This window comes from Mobula hypostoma, chromosome 24 (genome assembly GCF_963921235.1).
Source record: "Mobula hypostoma chromosome 24, sMobHyp1.1, whole genome shotgun sequence".
In the NCBI taxonomy this organism is placed as follows: domain Eukaryota; kingdom Metazoa; phylum Chordata; class Chondrichthyes; order Myliobatiformes; family Myliobatidae; genus Mobula; species Mobula hypostoma.
Window position 1 is genome coordinate 49,496,779 of NC_086120.1, and position 23,285 is coordinate 49,520,063.

Below are 23,285 nucleotides of genomic sequence, written 5' to 3' on the forward strand. Positions count from 1 at the left end.
AAGCATTTTCCCCAACAGATACTAACACAAAGGGAGAAAGGACTAGAGAAGAAAAAGACCATGTTCCAGTACATAACCAAGCAGAACATCAAAATCAAAGCTCCACATTTTCTCCAATAGCCATGGAGAATGAATCAACCCAAGAACACACTCCAATATCTGACAGATCAGCACATCAACAAAAAGCATCCTCTAGTTCTCCAACAATTATGGCAGCTGTAACAACACCTACACGTTCTCCAGAAAGAATTGTGACAGAAAATGTACGAACCCAAGAAGAAATACCAGCATGTCAATTGCCAGGATATCAACATGGGGCAAGTTCACCAACAACCGCAGCAGGTAAGAAATATTGTGTTCAGCGGTAGTCTGTGAAAGATAAAAATTCAAGATCTTTATGAATTAAGTCAAAGTCAATTTATCAAAGTACATATATGTCACCATATACTACCTTGAAATTCATTTCTTGCAGGCGCTTACAGGACAATAATGAAACATAGTAACATTTCTGAAGAACTATACTGTACATAAATTACTGGTGGTTATCCATCGTATCCACCAATGACAGGAAACTTGTGCGGGGGAGTTTCTAAAGTGGAAAAGCCACTCTCTCAACCTCAATAAATAAAGACTGACTAACAATCAATGTTCAATAGAAGACAGATTGGGCAGATAGAAGTTAGGTACATAGATTTTTAAAAAATAAAGAATTAAATAAATGAAATGTAGAGTCCTTGAAAGTGAGTTTGTAGGTTATGGAATTGGTTCAGAGTTGAGGTGAGAAAAGTTATCCACACTGGTTCAGGAGCCTAATGGTTGTAGGGTAATAACTGTACCTAAGGCTGGTCATGTTTGACCTATGGTTCCTGTACTTCCTGACCAATGGTAGTAGTGACAAGAGCATGGCGTTGATGGTAAACCATACCATGTAAATCATTATGTGTCCATTAGACAATAGGATGATGTCAATAGTTATTACTGAGCAAGAAAGATTAGAACAAACGTTATTACTAAAATAAGCACAGGAATTGTCAGACACATTGAGTAGGTGAAACAGCACTGTGGAAAGAGGAAGAGAGCTAATGACAGAGTTTGAAGACCTACAGCCCCGCATTTCCTTCTTGTTCAGTTGCCCAACCAGTTCCTCTCTCATTGATCATCTAAGTGAACTCCTTTACACATTGGTCAACTTCTCCAACTCACTCACTGTTCCCAAATTGGAAGGCTGGAATATATTGAATGACTGCCTGGGGTAGTTATTCATTAAATTTCACTGCCTCCTGTGGCAGACAGATCCAAGGTTCACTACCTAAAAGGTGAAAGGATTCCTCCTCACCTCAGCTCTAAATGTCACACCTTGTTTTCTGACTTTCTGGCTATTGGAGATATCCATTCTATACTTATCTGTTTGGTTCAGTTAGAGTTTCGTTAGGACTGTGACACCGAACTGTTCCACAAGCTGGTGGCTATCCATTGTATCCACCAATGACAAAAAACTTCTCCGGGAGAGTTTCTAAAGTGGAAAAGCCGTTACACTGGGCAGTTCACTTTTAAGGACTCCACAACTCATGTTCTCATTATCTAGCTATCCATCTGTTTGTTTGTTCACTTGTTTATTTATTTATTGTACTTGCACAGTCTGTCTTCTTATACACATTGGTTGTTTCTCCGTCTGTGCTTCTCTGTAGTTTTTCACTGATTCTACTGCATTGTGTTTCTTTGTATCTATTGTGAGTACCTGCAAGAAAGAGAATCTCAAGTTGTTATATGATGACATATGTACTTTGATAATAAATTTACTTTGAAATTTGAACTTTAACAGGTTTCTGTGAGATCTCCTCTCATTCATCAAATCCTCAGTGAATGTAGGCCTAATTGATCCAAGTACTTTTCATGCATCAGTCCTGCCACCCTAGGAATCGATCTGGAGAATATTTATTGTACTCTCTCCAAGGCAGGAAAGTCTTTCCTCCAATAAGGAGACCAGAACAATACAGTACACTCCAGATGTGGTCTCAACAAGTCTCTACACAGCTGCAGTGCCTCCTTGCTTCCTCTGTTTAGCTCATAATCCCACCACTCTTTCTCACCCTTCCCTCTATCTGCTATCGTTGGCTGTGTGAAGTTATATTTTGTTTCAGTGATATATATATATATATAGAGAACCCATTTAGTTCGTCCCAGAGCCGGGGGTGCATGGTAGTGTAGTGTCTAGTGTGGTGCTTTATAGCACCTGTGACCCGGGTTCATTTCCTGCCATCATCCATAAGGGATTTGTACGTTCTTCCAGTGACTTGGTTTTTCTCCAAGTGCTCCAGTTTCCTCCCACATTCCGAGGATGTACTTGTTAGTGTTAGCAAGTTGTGAGCATGCTCTGTTGGCGCTGGAAGCACGTGAGCTGCCTCCAGTACAATCCTTGCTGACTTGATTTAACACAAGCAATGCATTTCACTGTATGTTTCAATGTACACGTGACAAATAAAAGCTAATGTTGCTAACCTTAACCCATACATCCCATACGGATGGGGGAGAATGTACAATACAAATTGCTTATAGAGAGTGACGGGAATTGAACCACAATCACAGGCACTAAAAAGGTGCTATGAAAGCTGTAACTCTAATGTGCCACCCAAATCTTCCTCTTTCAACATTCCAAAAGGACAGTTCCCTCAGTCACTCTTTTAAAGTTCCTATGAAATGTTTCTTATTGAGCCACCTTTTCTTCCTATTTAACATCAACTAATCAAGCAAGAAAATGCAGGTAACTCCGTAAGACCATAATACAAAGAAGCAGTATTAGACCATCTGGCCCCTAAGATCTGCTTCGACACCTCTGTCATACCTGCATCTATGACCGCCCCGGCAACATGTTCCATGCACCCACCACTCTCCGTGTACAGAAAAATTACCTCTGACGTCCCCTCTATACTCTCCTCCAGTCACCTTAAAATTATGCGCCCTCGTATTCGCCATTTCTTCTCTGAGAAACGTCCCTGAATGTTTACTCGATCTAAGCCTCTTATTATCTTGTACACTTTAATCAAGTCACCTCTCATCCTCCTTAGTTCCAAAGAGAAATGCCATAGCTCGCTCAACCTGTCCTCATGAGACATGCTCTCTGGTCCAGACAGCATCCTGGTAAACCTCCTCTGCACCCTCTCTAAAACTTCCACATCCTTTAATGAGGTGACCAGAAATGAACAGAATATTCGAAATGTGTTCTAACCAGGGTCTTATACGATGTGGTTCATAAAATAAAATTACTCTAGTGATGGGGTGAAGGAGGGAGGAAGATAAATACTTGCCCAAATGCAGACCATTCTGATTATAAGTTGACCAGATCAGTAACACCTGAAAACAAAACTTCCTTGAAACTTCTAAATGAAAGAGAGCAGTTGAGAAGAATGGGGGGGCATCTCATTGAAACCTGTTGAATATTGAAAGGCCTAAATAGAGTGGATGTGGGGAGGATGCTTCCAATAGTAGGGGAGTTTAGGACCAGGACTGCACAGCCTCAGAATACAATGACATCCCTTTAAAACAGAGATGAGGAGCATTTCCTTTCGTCAGAAAGTGGTGAATTTGTGGAATTCATTGCCACATGCGGCTGTGGAGGCCAAGTTATTGAGAATATACTAAGTAGAGGTTGATATATTCATCACAGCATCAAACATTATGGAGAGAAGGCAGAGGAATGGGGTTGAGAGAGATAATAAATCAACCATGATGGAATTGCAGCGCAGACTTAATGGGCCAATTGGCCTAACTATGCTCCTATGTCTTATGATCCTATGAAAATAAAAAGCCCCCGCAATAAACAACAATGAACTTCAAAAATTAGAAACTTGACCAACTAATACATGAATTTTAAAAAATGCTTAGTTTCATTCTCAAACCAAATAACTCTGTCATCAATTTCTGATGCCTTATGCTAGCGGCAATTGCTAAATATAGAATAGGCATCCGTTAGTCTCATGAGACCATGGATTTGCGCCTTGGAAGGTTTCCAGGGCGCAGGCCTAGGCAAGGTTATATGGAAGACCAGCAGTTGCCCATGATGCAAGTCTCCCCTCTCCACGCCACCAATGTTGTCCAATGGAAGGGCATTAGGACCCATACAGCTTGGCACCAGTGTCATCGCAGAGCAATGTGTGGTTAAGTGCCTTGCTCAAGGACACACACGCTGCCTCAGCCAAGGCTCGAACTAGCGACCTTCAAATCACTAGACGAACTCCTTAACCACTTGGCCACGTGCCAACTTGTTAAATAACAGCCTGCATAATTAATGCACACAAGAGATTCTGCAGCTGCTGGAAACAGAAACATAGAAACATAGAAAACCTACAGAAAAATACAGGCCTTTCGGCCCACAAAGCTGTGCTGAACATGTCCTTACCTTAGAACCACCTAGGGTTACCCATAGCCCTCTATTTCTCTAAGCTCCATATACCTGTCCAAGAGCCTTTTAAAAGACCCTATCGTATCCGTCTCCACCACTGTCGCCAGCAGCCCATTCCACGCACTCACCACTCTCTGCGTAAAAAACTTACTGCTGATATCTCCTCTGTACCTATTTCTAAGCACCTTAAAACTGTGCCCTCTCTTGCTAGCTATTTCAGCCCTGGGAAAAATCCTCTGACTATCCACACATCCAATGCCTCTCATCATCTTATACACCTCTATCAGGTCACCTCTCATCCTACTTCGCTCCAAGGAGAAAAGGCCGAGTTCACTCAACCTATTCTCATAAGGCATGCTCCCCAATCCAGGCAACATCCTTGTGAATCTCCTCTGCACCCTTTCTACGGTTTCCACATCTTTCCTATAGTGAGACGAAATCTTGAACTACTCACACAAAATGCTGGAAGAACTGAAGAGATCAGATAGCATCTATTTTTGGGAATAAACAGTCAACGTTTCAAGTTGTAATCCAAGATTCTGATGAAGGGTCTCGACCTGAAATGACGACTGTTCATTTCCTCATGTACATGCTGCCTGACCAGCAGAATTTGTGTCTGTTGCCTGCAGAATTCTATTTAACAAATCTGGCAGGTATTTGCGCATAATACATTTGGATAGACACTCAGTGACCACTTTATTAGCTACACCTCATAGCTACTGAGTGTGCGTTTGTGATGTTCTGCTGCTGTAGCCCATCCACGTCAATATTTGACTGTCAAGCATTCCGAGATGCTCTTCTGCATTCCACGTTGTTATTTGAGTTACTATTGCCTTCCCATCAGCTTGAACCAGTTTGGCCATTTTCCTCTGACCTCTCATATTAACAAAGTACTTTTGTCCATAGAACTGGTGCTCACTGGATGTTTTTGGTTTTCACACCATTCTCTGTAAAATCCTAAGAGATCAGCAGTTTCTGAGGTACTCAAACCACCCTGTCTGGAACCAACAAACACTCCATTTTCAAAGTCACTTGGATCACATTTCTTCCCAATTCTGATGTTTGGTCTGAACACCAACTGAACCTCTTGACTTCATCTGCATGCTTTATTGCATTGAATTGCTGTCGCATGAATGGCAGATTAAATACTTGCATGAACAAGCAGGTGTACTGTTGTACCTAATCAAATGGCCACTGGGTGTAGATTTTTGGTCTCAGCTGCTCAGTGTCCCATCAATACAAAACAATCGTGAACTATGACAAAACTGAGTTGCTTTCCAATTAATAAATTGTGTCTCTGTTTCCACAGTTGCAGCTGAGGAAGCAGGTTCTGTTCCATATAACATATCGTTCATTGTAAACAAACTGACATTTGAGGAAGTGAAATCAGACCCAGCAAAACCAGCAACAAAGATTGCAGCTGAGGTGAGAGAGGTGTACATGTTAGTCTGTTGGTGATATTTTCACCTCATTATTTCTTCTTTATCCTTCATGATATGCCATTTTTCGCTTGCTCCACAGCTCACAGATCTGTTCATGAACAGCAACATCAAAGCAACTTTCACGAAGTGCACCATGAATATATTCAGGTACAATATATTATCGTTACATTCAACGTGAGATTCAATCACTCTCCATAAGCACTACATAAGAATACTGAGTTTGCCACATTCCAAAAAAATTCAAAAGGAGTTTTGCATAATAGCAGTGCAGAAGTAACAACATTTCTGCCTGCGGTGTGTACCAAACGAGAATTCACTTGTGAGTTTAAGCATCAACTACAGCTTGTTCTGGCACAGAAGTACAAGTGCAGGAATGACAAAATCCTGACTATGGTGTGTGCTGACCAGCAATTCCTGAATTTAAACGTCAGCAAAGTTTTTGCTCAGGTATAGAACCTCAAAATTGATTTTGTAGAAATATGTCAATCACTCTGGACAAACTTCTTTCCTTTTCCACAGAGAGCTAATGAATGACAGCACTGGAGTGACAGTGAATTGTTTGTTCAAAAATGAGTCTGAAGCACAAGGCATCAACGAAGAACATGTGTATGATATACTTAAAGAGGAAACCAGGAACTCTTCCAGATTTGGGCCATATGAATTGGAGAAACTCAGCCTCTATGTAAATGGTATTTATCCACCCATTTCTTCATGTTCCTCCTTGCCATCTACTATACACGGTCTATTGTAGGTGATAATCGGCAGAGATCACTGCGCCACAATTAGGTGCAAAGAAAAATCCAACAAAAGCGCTTCAGCAGCTCAACCACTGACTGTTCAGGCCACGAGTGAGGCCTGGAAGGAACAGACATTTTTCTTAACTGACACCACCATTCATGGTGAATGATACAGAATAGGTATTCACAGCAACTTGTCAACAAGATCAGCAGATCTGTTAGAATTAAATATTCAACATGTATTTCAGGTTGTTAAGATACAGCAATGACCTGTAATAGTGTTTTTAGAAACATAGAAACATAGAAAATAGGTGCAGGAGTAGGCCATTCGGCCCTTCGAGCCTGCACCGCCATTTATTATGATCATGGCTGATCATCCAACTCAGAACCCAGCCTTCCCTCCATACCCCCTGACCCCTGTAGCCACAAGGGCCATATCTAACTTCCTTTTAAACATAGCTAATGAACTGGCCTCAACAGTTTGCTGTGGCAGAGAATTCCACAGATTCACCACTCTCTGTGTGAAGAAGCTTTTCCTAATCTCGGTCCTAAAAGGCTTCCCCTCTATCCTCAAACTGTGACCCCTCGTTCTGATTACAATTGTTTTTTCTCTGCAGGTTACACAGAGCTCCCTACTGCCATTGGTAAGTATGTGTGTCTGTTGTATTTATTTGAAATGTTTTCCCATTCTCTACATTCATGGTGGTATAACTCACTTACTCTGCAATATTATCATTTCATATGAACTTCAGCAAGGTCTTTGATAAGGTCACACTTGGGAGGTTGGTCAAGAAGTGTCAGTTACCAGGCATTCATAATGAGGTAGTACATTGGATTAGACATAGGTTTTTCAAGAGAGCCGGAGAGTGGTAGTAGGTGGTTGCCTCTTCGGCAGGAGGTCTGTAAATAATAGTGTGCCACAGGGATTGTTACTGGGCCTGTTGTTGTTTGTCATCTTTATCAGTGATCTGGATGGTGATGTAGTAAACTGAATCAGCAAATATTCAGATGATATCAAGATTGGGGATGCAGTGGACTGCAAGAAAGGTTATCAAAATTTGCCACAGGATCTGGACCAGCTGAAAGGTGGATTGAAATATAGCAGATGGAAATTAATGCAAATAAAGGTGAGGACTTACACAGTGAACAGTTGGACACTGAGGAGTGCGGTAGAATGGAGGAATCTGGGAATACAGATCCATAATTCCTTGAAAGTGGTGTCACAGCTAGATAGGGTTGAGTAAAGGACTTTTAGCACATTGGGTCTGTAGTGGATATGGCTCAGTCAATCACGGGTAAATCCCTCCCCACCATTAAGCACATCTACATGGAGTGTTGTTGCAGGAAAGCAGCATCCATATCAGAGACTCCCATCACACAGCTCAAGCTCTCTTCTCTCTGCTGCCATTGGGAAGAAGGTTCCAGAGCCTGAGACCCACACTAGCAGCTTTAGGAATAGTTATTAATCTTCAACAATCAGACTCCTGAGTCAGAGAGGATGACTTCAATCAACTTCACTCACCCCAACATTGAACTGTTATCAAAAATGTGGATTCATTTTCAAGGATTCATTATCTAATGTTATCAATTTTTATTGCTTATTTATTAATTATTATTATTTCTTTTTTTTTTCTTTTTGTATTTGCACAGTTCGTAGCCTTTTGCACCCTGGTTGTCCACCCTGTTGGTGCAGTGTTTCTTTGATTGTACCAGTATTATGGTTATTGGTTATTTTTTCTCTGAGTATGTCCACAAAGAAAATAAATCATAGGGTTGTATAAGGTGACATGTATATCTGAGATAATAAATTTACATTGCACTTTGAACTTTGGTCTTCATAAATCTAAGTATTGAGTACATTAGTTAGGATATAATACTGAAGTTGAATAGAACATAAGTGAGAACTAATTTGGAGTATTGGATACAGTACTGGTCACATACCTAAAGGAAAGATACGAGCGAGATTGAAAGAGTACAAGGAAAATTTACAAAAATGCTGCTGGGACTTGAGGAACCGAGTTAAAGAGAAAGGTTGAATAGGTTAAGAATTTATTCCCTGGAAAATAGGAGAATGAGGGCAAATTTGATAGAGGCATACAAAATTATGAGAGGCATAGATACAGAAAATGCCAGCAGGATTTTTCCACTGAGTTTAAGAGAGACTAGAACTACAAATTATCGGTTACGCGTGAAAGGTGAAATGTTTGAGGGGAACATGAGGGGAAAGCTTTCACTTGGAGGGTGCTGCAAGTGTAGTACAAACTGTGGGTGAAAGTGGTGGATGCAGGTTCAATTTGAACATTTAAGGGAAACTTAGATAAATACATGGAAGGGAGGCAATAGGAAAGGTGTAGACCGATGAGACCAAACAACATAACAGTCTGCTTGGACCAGATGAGCCGATGGACCTGTTTTTGTGCTGCAGTGATTTCTCACTCCAAGACCTAGTGTTGTGAACTGAAGCATTCTGATTATTGGTACGGAGACTCACAAAATGTCTGAGAGCTGAGCAAAAGTAACAATTAGGTTGCTAATTAAAACCAAATATTTCCATTTGCTAATGACCTAAATGAAGCTTCTATGTCTACATCTTCTAACTCCTCCATGGAACAAATCAGAATTCTTCATCACAACATCTTGCAAGAGAATTTCACTGAAGGATTTGCACAAATATATATCTCAAATTCCATTCTGTACAACAGTACAGATTGTGAAAAAGTTTTCGAAATGTGGGCTAATTATGTAAAGATCCGGCTGATAAATAGTGCCCTTTTTTCTACAGTTCCAGTTGAAACAAATCCCATAGTATATTATGTGTCATTCAACGTAAAAAAGCCAAACTTTGAGGAAATTCAATCAAACCCATCAGTACAGGCCAAAGTGATTACAACTGAGGTGAGAGTTTCAACCAGTTATGCAGCTGTTCGCATTTCAGTCTATCAATTCCATTTTATCAAACATTATAAACCATTGATTCTCTCCCCTACAGCTCACAGATCTGTTCCTGAACAGCCACATCAATGCAACATTCCTGAAATGTGTCGTCCACTCATTCAGGTAAGAAATGGGAACATTTCAGAAAGATTATTTTTATTGAAAGTAATTCTGCTTGAGTTATGATTTAAGAATACTCAAATAGACAAAATTTGACATGTCCCAATAGTTCAAGGAATTTTTTCCGACAAAAGGAATGCAGAAGAGATACAGTCCTGACTGCAGAGTATACCAACTGTTAATTCAGTTCCTGAATTTAAACATCAAAAATATTTTAATGCAAAAATTGAAATTCAAAATTGATTTTGTAAAAATATGTCAATCACTTTGGAAAAACTTCATTTTCTTATCTACAGAGAGGTAATGGATGACAGCACCAGAGTGACAGCAAATTGTTCATTCAAAAATGAGACTGATATCGAAGGAGTCATCATTGAACATGTGTATCAAGTGTTTGAAAAGAACACCAATGACGTGTCTATACTTGAGATATATGAACTGGAGAAGCACAGTCTCTATGTATCTGGTACATATCCATCCATTCCTTCATTCTCTTCCTTGTATTCTATGTCACACAGTCTATGTAGGGGATTACCTGCAGAGGTCACAGTCCTATAATCAGGTGCAAGATACAATCTCAAACAAGTCCTTCAGTAGCTCAATCACTGAATATTCACACCACAAGTGAGGCGTTGAAGCGTCAGACAATTTAATGACTGACAGCAGAGTCCATAGAGAACAATACAGAATCTGTATCCACAGCTGCTGGCTGAACATAAATGGCAGACAAATTAAAATTAAAAATTCAACAGGAATTTCAGTTTGATGAGGCTTGACAATGATCTGTAATAGTATTGTTGATAACAATCTGTTTTTCCCTGCAGATAACATGGAATCTCCGACTGCCATCGGTAAGTAAGATCGTCTGTTGTAGTTATCGGATATGTTTATCACTTCTCTGCATTCAGGAAACACAGATAACTTATTCTGTAAAATTACCATTTGATGGATGTTAAAAATTTGCCTTCTGAGTTTTGGTAAATATTCATGTAAGACTCATTGCATTTAGTGGCATGATCTTGGGGGTGGCGCCCACTGCCCGGCCAAACTTTAGTGTTCTTGTTTGGGTGGATGCTGCGTGTTGTCTCCCCTGTATAACATCTGTAGCCCGAAATAACATTTAGTCCACAATGTGTGGTTAAACGATTAAGATTTTATATTTAAGTATGGGGTTAGTAGAGAAACAAAAGAAAAGGAAAACAAATAAAAGGCGACAATAATCTCATAAACATGTCCAGTGCACAAATGTTGGAGCTCATGGAATCCCTTTCGCTGATTCTCCTTCGCTAGTTGGCCCCTGGGCTCCCGCCCCGAGTCCAGGACCAGCGGGTCCGGAAACCGTCTCCTCAAGCCATGTCTTCTCTCTTCATCCTCCTCACGCTTTCTCTCTCAAATCCCACGCAAACAACAGCTTTCAGATACACAGGAAAGAATAATATCTATCCCAATCGGTTAGCAAATGAATATAAGTCCCGTTATCACTAATTATAAACAAAACATGCTGCTACAGAGAACATTACCTCAGCAGTTAAAATTACAGAGAAGTCATTTTATTAGCCTTAGCAAGTAACATGAAAGAAGAAACCCCTTACATTCAGAGAAAGAGAGGATGCCAAGTTTATCTGAGAGATAAGTGAATGCAGCAATTACATTGCAGATAAAAACAAAACATTTCCATTTACATATGTCCTAAAAAAAAGTTTCTATGTCTACATCTTTTCACAACTGACAGGAGCAATTGAGATATCCTCCTCCCCATATCTAGTAGCATAATTTCAATGAACGAAAACAGCCTTATATAACACTGGTACATCAGGAACCATTGCATAAACTGTACAGCATTCCAGCAATTGGAAATGTTTTTGAGATAAGAGACTACTAAGCAAAGCCACCACAAGTAAATTGTGCCCTTTTATTCCACAGCTCCAGTCGAGGAAACAAATCCCATTATGCATTATGTGTCATTTATTGTAAAAAAGCCGAACTTTGAGGAAATTCAATCCAACCTATCAGAACAGGCCAAAGTGATTACAACTGAGGTGAGAGCTTCAACCAGTTATGCAGCTGTTCGCATTTCAGTCTATCAATTCCATTTTATCAAACATTATAAACCATTGATTCTCTCCCCTACAGCTCACAGATCTGTTCCTGAACAGCCGCATCAATGCAACATTCCTGAAATGTGTCGTCCACTCACTCAGGTAAGAAATGGGAACACTTCATCAAGATTACTTTTTAAAAATCATTCCGTTTGCGTCACGCTGGAAGAATACTTAGCTAGTCGAACTTTCACAGATACCAAAAAGTTCAAGAAATTTTGCACCACAATAAGAGTGCTGGAAAGTGTCTGTCCCGACTGCAGTATATACTTAATGTTAATTCAGCTCCTTAAGTTAAACGAGAATTTTTTTTTTAGACTTACAAACTGAATATTGATTTTGTAGAAATATGTCAATCACTTTGGAAAAATTTCATTCTCCTTTCAACAGACTGGTAAGAGATGACAGCACCAGAGTGACAGCAAATTGTTCGTTCAAAAATGAGACTGATATCGAAGGAGTCATCAGCCAACAAGTGTATGACGTATTTGAAAAGAACACCAATGACATGTCTACACTTGGGACGTACGAACTGGAAAAGGACAGCCTCTATGTATCTGGTACATATCCACACATTCCTTTATTCTCTTCCTTGTATTCTATGTCACACAGTCTATGTAGGGGATTACCTGCTGACTCCACAGCCCCAGAATCAGGTGCAAGATACAACCTCAAACAAGTCCTTCAGTAGCTCAACCACTGAATATTCACACCACGAGTGAGGCGTTGAAGTGACAGACAAATTAATGACTGACAGCAGAGTCGATACAGAATCTGTATCCACAGATGCTGGCTGAAAATGAATGACAGACAAACTAAAATTAAAAACTCAACCGGAATTTCAGTTTGCTGAGACATGAGATTGATCGGTAATAATGTTGTTGATAACAATCTGTTTTTCCCTGCAGATAACATGGAATTCCCGACTACCATTGGTAAGTAAGATCATGTGTTGTAGTTGTCAGATATTTTTATCCCTTCTCTGCATTCAGGATATACAGATAACTTATTCTGTAAAATTACCATATTTAGACGTTAAAAAGTTGCCTTCTGAGTTTCGCTAGACATTCACAGAAAGAAAGGTCGCCAAGTTTTTCTCAGAGATGAGTGAATGGAGAAATTACATTGCCAATAAAAACAAAATATTTCCATTTACATATGTCCTAAAAGAAGTTTCTATGTCTACATCCTTTCACTACTGACAGGAGCAATTGAGAAATCTTCCTCCCCATATCCAGTAGGATAGTTTCAATGAATGAAGGCAGCAAATATATGCCTTATGTTACATAGGTACATCACGAGCCATTGTATAAACTGTACAGCATTCCAGCAATTGGAAATGTTTTTTGAAATAAGAGGATATTTTGGAAAGCCACCACAAGTAAATTGTGCCCTTTTATTCCACAGCTCCAGTCGAGGAAACAAATCCCATTATGTATTATGTGTCATTTATTGTAAAAAAACCGAACTTTGAGGAAATTCAATCAAACCTATCAGAACAGGCCAAAGTGATTGCAACTGAGGTGAGAGTTTCAACCAGTTATGCAGCTGTTCGCATTTCAGTCTATCAATTCCATTTTATCAAACATTATAAACCATTGATTCTCTCCCCTACAGCTCACAGATCTGTTCCTGAACAGCCGCATCAATGCAACATTCCTGAAATGTGTCGTCCACTCATTCAGGTAAGAAATGGGAACTCTTCATCAAGATTACTTTTTAAAAATCATTCCGTTTGCGTCATGCTGGACGAATACTTAGCTAGTCGAACTTTCACAAATACCAAAAAGTTCAAGAAATTTTGCACCACAATAAGAGTGTTGGAAAGTGTCTGTCCCGACTGCACTGTATACTAACTGTTAATTCAGCTCCTTACTCTGAAAAGAATTTTTTTTTCGGACATACAGAATGAAAATTGATTTTGTAGAAATCTGACAATCACTCTGTAAAAACTTCACTTTCTTTTCGACAGAGAGGTAATAGATGACAGCACCAGAGTGACAGCAAATTGTTCGTTCAAAAATGAGACTGATATCGAAGGAGTCATCAGCCAACAAGTGTATGACGTATTTGAAAAGAACACCAATGACATGTCTACACTTGGGACGTACGAACTGGAAAAGGACAGCCTCTATGTATCTGGTACATATCCACACATTCCTTCATTCTCTTCTTTGTATTCTATGTCACACAGTCTATGTAGGGGATTACCTGCAGAGGTCACAACCCCAGAATCAGGTGCAAGATACAACCTCAAACAAGTCCTTCAGTAGCTCAACCACTGGATGTTCACACCACGGGGGTGAGGCGTTAAAGTGACAGACAAATTCATGACTGACAGCAGATCGATAGAGGAGATACAGAATCTGTATCCACAGATGCTGGCTGAACATGAATGGCAGACAAATTAAAATTAAAAATTCAACAGGAATTTCAGTTTGCTGAGACATGAGAATGATCGGTAATAGTGTTGTTGATAACAATCTCTTTTTCCCTGCAGATAACATGGAATTCCCGAATGCCATTGGTAAGTAAGATCCTGTGTTGTAGTTGTCAGATATTTTTGTCCCTTCTCTGCATTCAGGATACACAGTTAATTGAGGTATCCTCCTCCCCATATCCAGTAGGATAGTTTTAATGAACGAAGGCAGCAGATATATGCCTTATAGAACATAGGTACATCTCGAGCCATTGTAAAACTGTACAGCATTCCAGCAATTGGAAATGTTTTTGAGATAAGAGACTACTAAGCAAAGCCACCACAAGTAAATTGTGCGCTTTTATTCCACAGCTCCAGTCGAGGAAACAAATCCCATTATGCATTATGTGTCATTTATTGTAAAAAAGCCGAACTTTGAGGAAATTCAATCCAACCTATCAGAACAGGCCAAAGTGATTACAACTGAGGTGAGAGCTTCAACCAGTTATGCAGCTGTTCGCATTTCAGTCTATCAATTCCATTTTATCAAACATTATAAACCATTGATTCTCTCCCCTACAGCTCACAGATCTGTTCCTGAACAGCCGCATCAATGCAACATTCCTGAAATGTGTCGTCCACTCACTCAGGTAAGAAATGGGAACACTTCATCAAGATTACTTTTTAAAAATCATTCCGTTTGCGTCACGCTGGAAGAATACTTAGCTAGTCGAACTTTCACAGATACCAAAAAGTTCAAGAAATTTTGCACCACAATAAGAGTGCTGGAAAGTGTCTGTCCCGACTGCAGTATATACTTAATGTTAATTCAGCTCCTTAATTTAAACGAGAATTTTTTTTTTAGACTTACAAACTGAATATTGATTTTGTAGAAATATGTCAATCACTTTGGAAAAATTTCATTCTCCTTTCAACAGACTGGTAAGAGATGACAGCACCAGAGTGACAGCAAATTGTTCGTTCAAAAATGAGACTGATATCGAAGGAGTCATCAGCCAACAAGTGTATGACGTATTTGAAAAGAACACCAATGACATGTCTACACTTGGGACGTACGAACTGGAAAAGGACAGCCTCTATGTATCTGGTACATATCCACACATTCCTTTATTCTCTTCCTTGTATTCTATGTCACACAGTCTATGTAGGGGATTACCTGCTGACTCCACAGCCCCAGAATCAGGTGCAAGATACAACCTCAAACAAGTCCTTCAGTAGCTCAACCACTGAATATTCACACCACGAGTGAGGCGTTGAAGTGACAGACAAATTAATGACTGACAGCAGAGTCGATACAGAATCTGTATCCACAGATGCTGGCTGAACATGAATGACAGACAAACTAAAATTAAAAACTCAACCGGAATTTCAGTTTGCTGAGACATGAGATTGATCGGTAATAATGTTGTTGATAACAATCTGTTTTTCCCTGCAGATAACATGGAATTCCCGACTACCATTGGTAAGTAAGATCATGTGTTGTAGTTGTCAGATATTTTTATCCCTTCTCTGCATTCAGGATATACAGATAACTTATTCTGTAAAATTACCATATTTAGACGTTAAAAAGTTGCCTTCTGAGTTTCGCTAGACATTCACAGAAAGAAAGGTCGCCAAGTTTTTCTCAGAGATGAGTGAATGGAGAAATTACATTGCCAATAAAAACAAAATATTTCCATTTACATATGTCCTAAAAGAAGTTTCTATGTCTACATCCTTTCACTACTGACAGGAGCAATTGAGAAATCTTCCTCCCCATATCCAGTAGGATAGTTTCAATGAATGAAGGCAGCAAATATATGCCTTATGTTACATAGGTACATCACGAGCCATTGTATAAACTGTACAGCATTCCAGCAATTGGAAATGTTTTTTGAAATAAGAGGATATTTTGGAAAGCCACCACAAGTAAATTGTGCCCTTTTATTCCACAGCTCCAGTCGAGGAAACAAATCCCATTATGTATTATGTGTCATTTATTGTAAAAAAACCGAACTTTGAGGAAATTCAATCAAACCTATCAGAACAGGCCAAAGTGATTGCAACTGAGGTGAGAGTTTCAACCAGTTATGCAGCTGTTCGCATTTCAGTCTATCAATTCCATTTTATCAAACATTATAAACCATTGATTCTCTCCCCTACAGCTCACAGATCTGTTCCTGAACAGCCGCATCAATGCAACATTCCTGAAATGTGTCGTCCACTCATTCAGGTAAGAAATGGGAACTCTTCATCAAGATTACTTTTTAAAAATCATTCCGTTTGCGTCATGCTGGACGAATACTTAGCTAGTCGAACTTTCACAAATACCAAAAAGTTCAAGAAATTTTGCACCACAATAAGAGTGTTGGAAAGTGTCTGTCCCGACTGCACTGTATACTAACTGTTAATTCAGCTCCTTACTCTGAAAAGAATTTTTTTTTCGGACATACAGAATGAAAATTGATTTTGTAGAAATCTGACAATCACTCTGTAAAAACTTCACTTTCTTTTCGACAGAGAGGTAATAGATGACAGCACCAGAGTGACAGCAAATTGTTCGTTCAAAAATGAGACTGATATCGAAGGAGTCATCAGCCAACAAGTGTATGACGTATTTGAAAAGAACACCAATGACATGTCTACACTTGGGACGTACGAACTGGAAAAGGACAGCCTCTATGTATCTGGTACATATCCACACATTCCTTTATTCTCTTCCTTGTATTCTATGTCACACAGTCTATGTAGGGGATTACCTGCTGACTCCACAGCCCCAGAATCAGGTGCAAGATACAACCTCAAACAAGTCCTTCAGTAGCTCAACCACTGAATATTCACACCACGAGTGAGGCGTTGAAGTGACAGACAAATTAATGACTGACAGCAGAGTCGATACAGAATCTGTATCCACAGATGCTGGCTGAACATGAATGACAGACAAACTAAAATTAATAACTCAACCGGAATTTCAGTTTGCTGAGACATGAGATTGATCGGTAATAGTGTTGTTGATAACAATCTCTTTTTCCCTGCAGATAACATGGAATTCCCGACTACCATTGGTAAGTAAGATCCTGTGTTGTAGTTGTCAGATATTTTTATCCCTTCTCTGCATTCAGGATATACAGATAACTTATTCTGTAAAATTACCATATTTAGACGTTAAAAAGTTGCCTTCTGAGTTTCGCTAGACATTCACAGAAAGAAAGGTCGCCAAGTTTTTCTCAGAGATGAGTGAATGGAGAAATTACATTGCCAATAAAAACAAAATATTTCCATTTACATATGTCCTAAAAGAAGTTTCTATGTCTACATCCTTTCACTACTGACAGGAGCAATTGAGAAATCTTCCTCCCCATATCCAGTAGGATAGTTTCAATGAATGAAGGCAGCAAATATATGCCTTATGTTACATAGGTACATCACGAGCCATTGTATAAACTGTACAGCATTCCAGCAATTGGAAATGTTTTTTGAAATAAGAGGATATTTTGGAAAGCCACCACAAGTAAATTGTGCCCTTTTATTCCACAGCTCCAGTCGAGGAAACAAATCCCATTATGTATTATGTGTCATTTATTGTAAAAAAACCGAACTTTGAGGAAATTCAATCAAACCTATCAGAACAGGCCAAAGTGATTGCAACTGAGGTGAGAGTTTCAACCAGTTATGCAGCTGTTCGCATTTCAGTCTATCAATTCCATTTTATCAAACATTATAAACCATTGATTCTCTCCCCTACAGCTCACAGATCTGTTCCTGAACAGCCGCATCAATGCAACATTCCTGAAATGTGTCGTCCACTCATTCAGGTAAGAAATGGGAACTCTTCATCAAGATTACTTTTTAAAAATCATTCCGTTTGCGTCATGCTGGACGAATACTTAGCTAGTCGAACTTTCACAAATACCAAAAAGTTCAAGAAATTTTGCACCACAATAAGAGTGTTGGAAAGTGTCTGTCCCGACTGCACTGTATACTAACTGTTAATTCAGCTCCTTACTCTGAAAAGAATTTTTTTTTCGGACATACAGAATGAAAATTGATTTTGTAGAAATCTGACAATCACTCTGTAAAAACTTCACTTTCTTTTCGACAGAGAGGTAATAGATGACAGCACCAGAGTGACAGCAAATTGTTCGTTCAAAAATGAGACTGATATCGAAGGAGTCATCAGCCAACAAGTGTATGACGTATTTGAAAAGAACACCAATGACATGTCTACACTTGGGACGTACGAACTGGAAAAGGACAGCCTCTATGTATCTGGTACATATCCACACATTCCTTCATTCTCTTCTTTGTATTCTATGTCACACAGTCTATGTAGGGGATTACCTGCAGAGGTCACAACCCCAGAATCAGGTGCAAGATACAACCTCAAACAAGTCCTTCAGTAGCTCAACCACTGGATGTTCACACCACGGGGGTGAGGCGTTAAAGTGACAGACAAATTCATGACTGACAGCAGATCGATAGAGGAGATACAGAATCTGTATCCACAGATGCTGGCTGAACATGAATGGCAGACAAATTAAAATTAAAAATTCAACAGGAATTTCAGTTTGCTGAGACATGAGAATGATCGGTAATAGTGTTGTTGATAACAATCTCTTTTTCCCTGCAGATAACATGGAATTCCCGAATGCCATTGGTAAGTAAGATCCTGTGTTGTAGTTGTCAGATATTTTTGTCCCTTCTCTGCATTCAGGATACACAGTTAATTGAGGTATCCTCCTCCCCATATCCAGTAGGATAGTTTTAATGAACGAAGGCAGCAGATATATGCCTTATAGAACATAGGTACATCTCGAGCCATTGTAAAACTGTACAGCATTCCAGCAATTGGAAATGTTTTTGAGATAAGAGACTACTAAGCAAAGCCACCACAAGTAAATTGTGCGCTTTTATTCCACAGCTCCAGTCGAGGAAACAAATCCCATTATGCATTATGTGTCATTTATTGTAAAAAAGCCGAACTTTGAGGAAATTCAATCCAACCTATCAGAACAGGCCAAAGTGATTACAACTGAGGTGAGAGCTTCAACCAGTTATGCAGCTGTTCGCATTTCAGTCTATCAATTCCATTTTATCAAACATTATAAACCATTGATTCTCTCCCCTACAGCTCACAGATCTGTTCCTGAACAGCCGCATCAATGCAACATTCCTGAAATGTGTCGTCCACTCACTCAGGTAAGAAATGGGAACACTTCATCAAGATTACTTTTTAAAAATCATTCCGTTTGCGTCACGCTGGAAGAATACTTAGCTAGTCGAACTTTCACAGATACCAAAAAGTTCAAGAAATTTTGCACCACAATAAGAGTGCTGGAAAGTGTCTGTCCCGACTGCAGTATATACTTAATGTTAATTCAGCTCCTTAATTTAAACGAGAATTTTTTTTTTAGACTTACAAACTGAATATTGATTTTGTAGAAATATGTCAATCACTTTGGAAAAATTTCATTCTCCTTTCAACAGACTGGTAAGAGATGACAGCACCAGAGTGACAGCAAATTGTTCGTTCAAAAATGAGACTGATATCGAAGGAGTCATCAGCCAACAAGTGTATGACGTATTTGAAAAGAACACCAATGACATGTCTACACTTGGGACGTACGAACTGGAAAAGGACAGCCTCTATGTATCTGGTACATATCCACACATTCCTTTATTCTCTTCCTTGTATTCTATGTCACACAGTCTATGTAGGGGATTACCTGCTGACTCCACAGCCCCAGAATCAGGTGCAAGATACAACCTCAAACAAGTCCTTCAGTAGCTCAACCACTGAATATTCACACCACGAGTGAGGCGTTGAAGTGACAGACAAATTAATGACTGACAGCAGAGTCGATACAGAATCTGTATCCACAGATGCTGGCTGAACATGAATGACAGACAAACTAAAATTAAAAACTCAACCGGAATTTCAGTTTGCTGAGACATGAGATTGATCGGTAATAATGTTGTTGATAACAATCTGTTTTTCCCTGCAGATAACATGGAATTCCCGACTACCATTGGTAAGTAAGATCATGTGTTGTAGTTGTCAGATATTTTTATCCCTTCTCTGCATTCAGGATATACAGATAACTTATTCTGTAAAATTACCATATTTAGACGTTAAAAAGTTGCCTTCTGAGTTTCGCTAGACATTCACAGAAAGAAAGGTCGCCAAGTTTTTCTCAGAGATGAGTGAATGGAGAAATTACATTGCCAATAAAAACAAAATATTTCCATTTACATATGTCCTAAAAGAAGTTTCTATGTCTACATCCTTTCACTACTGACAGGAGCAATTGAGAAATCTTCCTCCCCATATCCAGTAGGATAGTTTCAATGAATGAAGGCAGCAAATATATGCCTTATGTTACATAGGTACATCACGAGCCATTGTATAAACTGTACAGCATTCCAGCAATTGGAAATGTTTTTTGAAATAAGAGGATATTTTGGAAAGCCACCACAAGTAAATTGTGCCCTTTTATTCCACAGCTCCAGTCGAGGAAACAAATCCCATTATGTATTATGTGTCATTTATTGTAAAAAAACCGAACTTTGAGGAAATTCAATCAAACCTATCAGAACAGGCCAAAGTGATTGCAACTGAGGTGAGAGTTTCAACCAGTTATGCAGCTGTTCGCATTTCAGTCTATCAATTCCATTTTATCAAACATTATAAACCATTGATTCTCTCCCCTACAGCTCACAGATCTGTTCCTGAACAGCCGCATCAATGCAACATTCCTGAAATGTGTCGTCCACTCATTCAGGTAAGAAATGGGAACTCTTCATCAAGATTACTTTTTAAAAATCATTCCGTTTGCGTCATGCTGGACGAATACTTAGCTAGTCGAACTTTCACAAATACCAAAAAGTTCAAGAAATTTTGCACCACAATAAGAGTGTTGGAAAGTGTCTGTCCCGACTGCACTGTATACTAACTGTTAATTCAGCTCCTTACTCTGAAAAGAATTTTTTTTTCGGACATACAGAATGAAAATTGATTTTGTAGAAATCTGACAATCACTCTGTAAAAACTTCACTTTCTTTTCGACAGAGAGGTAATAGATGACAGCACCAGAGTGACAGCAAATTGTTCGTTCAAAAATGAGACTGATATCGAAGGAGTCATCAGCCAACAAGTGTATGACGTATTTGAAAAGAACACCAATGACATGTCTACACTTGGGACGTACGAACTGGAAAAGGACAGCCTCTATGTATCTGGTACATATCCACACATTCCTTTATTCTCTTCCTTGTATTCTATGTCACACAGCCTATGTAGGGGATTACCTGCAGAGGTCACAACCCCAGAATCAGAGCAACATACAATCTCAAACAAGTCCTTCAGTAGCTCAACCACTGGATGTTCACACCACGGGGGTGAGGCGTTGAAGTGACAGACAAATTAGTGACTGACAGCAGATCGATAGAGGAGATACAGAATCTGTATCCACAGATGATGGCTGAACATGAATGGCAGACAAATTAAAATTAAAAATTCAACAGGAATTTCAGTTTGCTGAGACATGAGAATGATCGGTAATAATGTTGTTGATAACAATCTCTTTTTCCCTGCAGATAACATGGAATTCCCGACTGCCATTGGTAAGTAAGATCTTGTGTTGTAGTTGTCAGATATTTTTGTCCCTTCTCTGCATTCAGGATACACAGTTAATTGAGATATCCTCCTCCCCATATCCAGTAGGATAGTTTTAATGAATGAAGGCAGCAGATATATGCCTTATAGAACATAGGTACATCTCGAGCCATTGTAAAACTGTACAGCATTCCAGCAATTGGAAATGTTTTTGAGATAAGAGACTACTAAGCAAAGCCACCACAAGTAAATTGTGCGCTTTTATTCCACAGCTCCAGTCGAGGAAACAAATCCCATTATGCATTATGTGTCATTTATTGTAAAAAAGCCGAACTTTGAGGAAATTCAAACCAACCTATCAGAACAGGCCAAAGTGATTACAACTGAGGTGAGAGCTTCAACCAGTTATGCAGCTGTTCGCATTTCAGTCTATCAATTCCATTTTATCAAACATTATAAACCATTGATTCTCTCCCCTACAGCTCACAGATCTGTTCCTGAACAGCCGCATCAATGCAACATTCCTGAAATGTGTCGTCCACTCATTCAGGTAAGAAATGGGAACACTTCATCAAGATGACTTTTTAAAAATCATTCCGTTTGCGTCACGCTGGAAGAATACTTAGCTAGTCGAACTTTCACAGATACCAAAAGATTCAAGAAATTTTGCACCACAATAAGAGTGCTGGAAAGTGTCTGTCCCGACTGCAGTATATACTAAATGTTAATTCAGCTCCTTAATTTAAACAAGAATTTTTTTTTTAGACTTACAAACTGAATATTGATTTTGTAGAAATATGTCAATCACTTTGGAAAAATTTCATTCTCCTTTCAACAGACTGGTAAGAGATGACAGCACCAGAGTGACAGCAAATTGTTCGTTCAAAAATGAGACTGATATCGAAGGAGTCATCAGCCAACAAGTGTATGACGTATTTGAAAAGAACACCAATGACATGTCTACACTTGGGACGTACGAACTGGAAAAGGACAGCCTCTATGTATCTGGTACATATCCACACATTCCTTCATTCTCTTCCTTGTATTCTATGTCACACAGTCTATGTAGGGGATTACCTGCTGACTCCACAGCCCCAGAATCAGGTGCAAGATACAACCTCAAACAAGTCCTTCAGTAGCTCAACCACTGAATATTCACACCACGAGTGAGGCGTTGAAGTGACAGACAAATTAATGACTGACAGCAGAGTCGATACAGAATCTGTATCCACAGATGCTGGCTGAACATGAATGACAGACAAACTAAAATTAAAAACTCAACCGGAATTTCAGTTTGCTGAGACATGAGATTGATCGGTAATAATGTTGTTGATAACAATCTGTTTTTCCCTGCAGATAACATGGAATTCCCGACTACCATTGGTAAGTAAGATCATGTGTTGTAGTTGTCAGATATTTTTATCCCTTCTCTGCATTCAGGATATACAGATAACTTATTCTGTAAAATTACCATATTTAGACGTTAAAAAGTTGCCTTCTGAGTTTCGCTAGACATTCAC

General features: G+C 39.2%; 1 protein-coding gene across 1 annotated transcript in view; it reads left to right on the forward strand.

Moving 5' to 3' along the window:
• The first annotated feature begins 122 nt into the window (after positions 1-122).
• The window catches only part of LOC134337399 (mucin-16-like), a 51,075-nt gene continuing 27,912 nt past the window's right edge, over positions 123-23,285 (forward strand). Inside the window, exons 1-41 of the mRNA XM_063032367.1 lie at positions 123-342; positions 5,709-5,824; positions 5,921-5,988; positions 6,361-6,530; positions 7,196-7,222; positions 9,361-9,473; positions 9,568-9,635; positions 9,929-10,098; positions 10,457-10,483; positions 11,556-11,671; positions 11,766-11,833; positions 12,122-12,291; positions 12,640-12,666; positions 13,139-13,254; positions 13,349-13,416; positions 13,704-13,873; positions 14,232-14,258; positions 14,523-14,638; positions 14,733-14,800; positions 15,089-15,258; positions 15,607-15,633; positions 16,106-16,221; positions 16,316-16,383; positions 16,671-16,840; positions 17,189-17,215; positions 17,688-17,803; positions 17,898-17,965; positions 18,253-18,422; positions 18,781-18,807; positions 19,072-19,187; positions 19,282-19,349; positions 19,638-19,807; positions 20,156-20,182; positions 20,655-20,770; positions 20,865-20,932; positions 21,220-21,389; positions 21,747-21,773; positions 22,038-22,153; positions 22,248-22,315; positions 22,604-22,773; positions 23,122-23,148. Of these exons, the coding sequence (XP_062888437.1) occupies positions 123-342; positions 5,709-5,824; positions 5,921-5,988; positions 6,361-6,530; positions 7,196-7,222; positions 9,361-9,473; positions 9,568-9,635; positions 9,929-10,098; positions 10,457-10,483; positions 11,556-11,671; positions 11,766-11,833; positions 12,122-12,291; positions 12,640-12,666; positions 13,139-13,254; positions 13,349-13,416; positions 13,704-13,873; positions 14,232-14,258; positions 14,523-14,638; positions 14,733-14,800; positions 15,089-15,258; positions 15,607-15,633; positions 16,106-16,221; positions 16,316-16,383; positions 16,671-16,840; positions 17,189-17,215; positions 17,688-17,803; positions 17,898-17,965; positions 18,253-18,422; positions 18,781-18,807; positions 19,072-19,187; positions 19,282-19,349; positions 19,638-19,807; positions 20,156-20,182; positions 20,655-20,770; positions 20,865-20,932; positions 21,220-21,389; positions 21,747-21,773; positions 22,038-22,153; positions 22,248-22,315; positions 22,604-22,773; positions 23,122-23,148 (4,027 nt within the window). The remainder of the gene's footprint in view (positions 343-5,708; positions 5,825-5,920; positions 5,989-6,360; positions 6,531-7,195; positions 7,223-9,360; positions 9,474-9,567; positions 9,636-9,928; positions 10,099-10,456; positions 10,484-11,555; positions 11,672-11,765; positions 11,834-12,121; positions 12,292-12,639; positions 12,667-13,138; positions 13,255-13,348; positions 13,417-13,703; positions 13,874-14,231; positions 14,259-14,522; positions 14,639-14,732; positions 14,801-15,088; positions 15,259-15,606; positions 15,634-16,105; positions 16,222-16,315; positions 16,384-16,670; positions 16,841-17,188; positions 17,216-17,687; positions 17,804-17,897; positions 17,966-18,252; positions 18,423-18,780; positions 18,808-19,071; positions 19,188-19,281; positions 19,350-19,637; positions 19,808-20,155; positions 20,183-20,654; positions 20,771-20,864; positions 20,933-21,219; positions 21,390-21,746; positions 21,774-22,037; positions 22,154-22,247; positions 22,316-22,603; positions 22,774-23,121; positions 23,149-23,285) is intronic.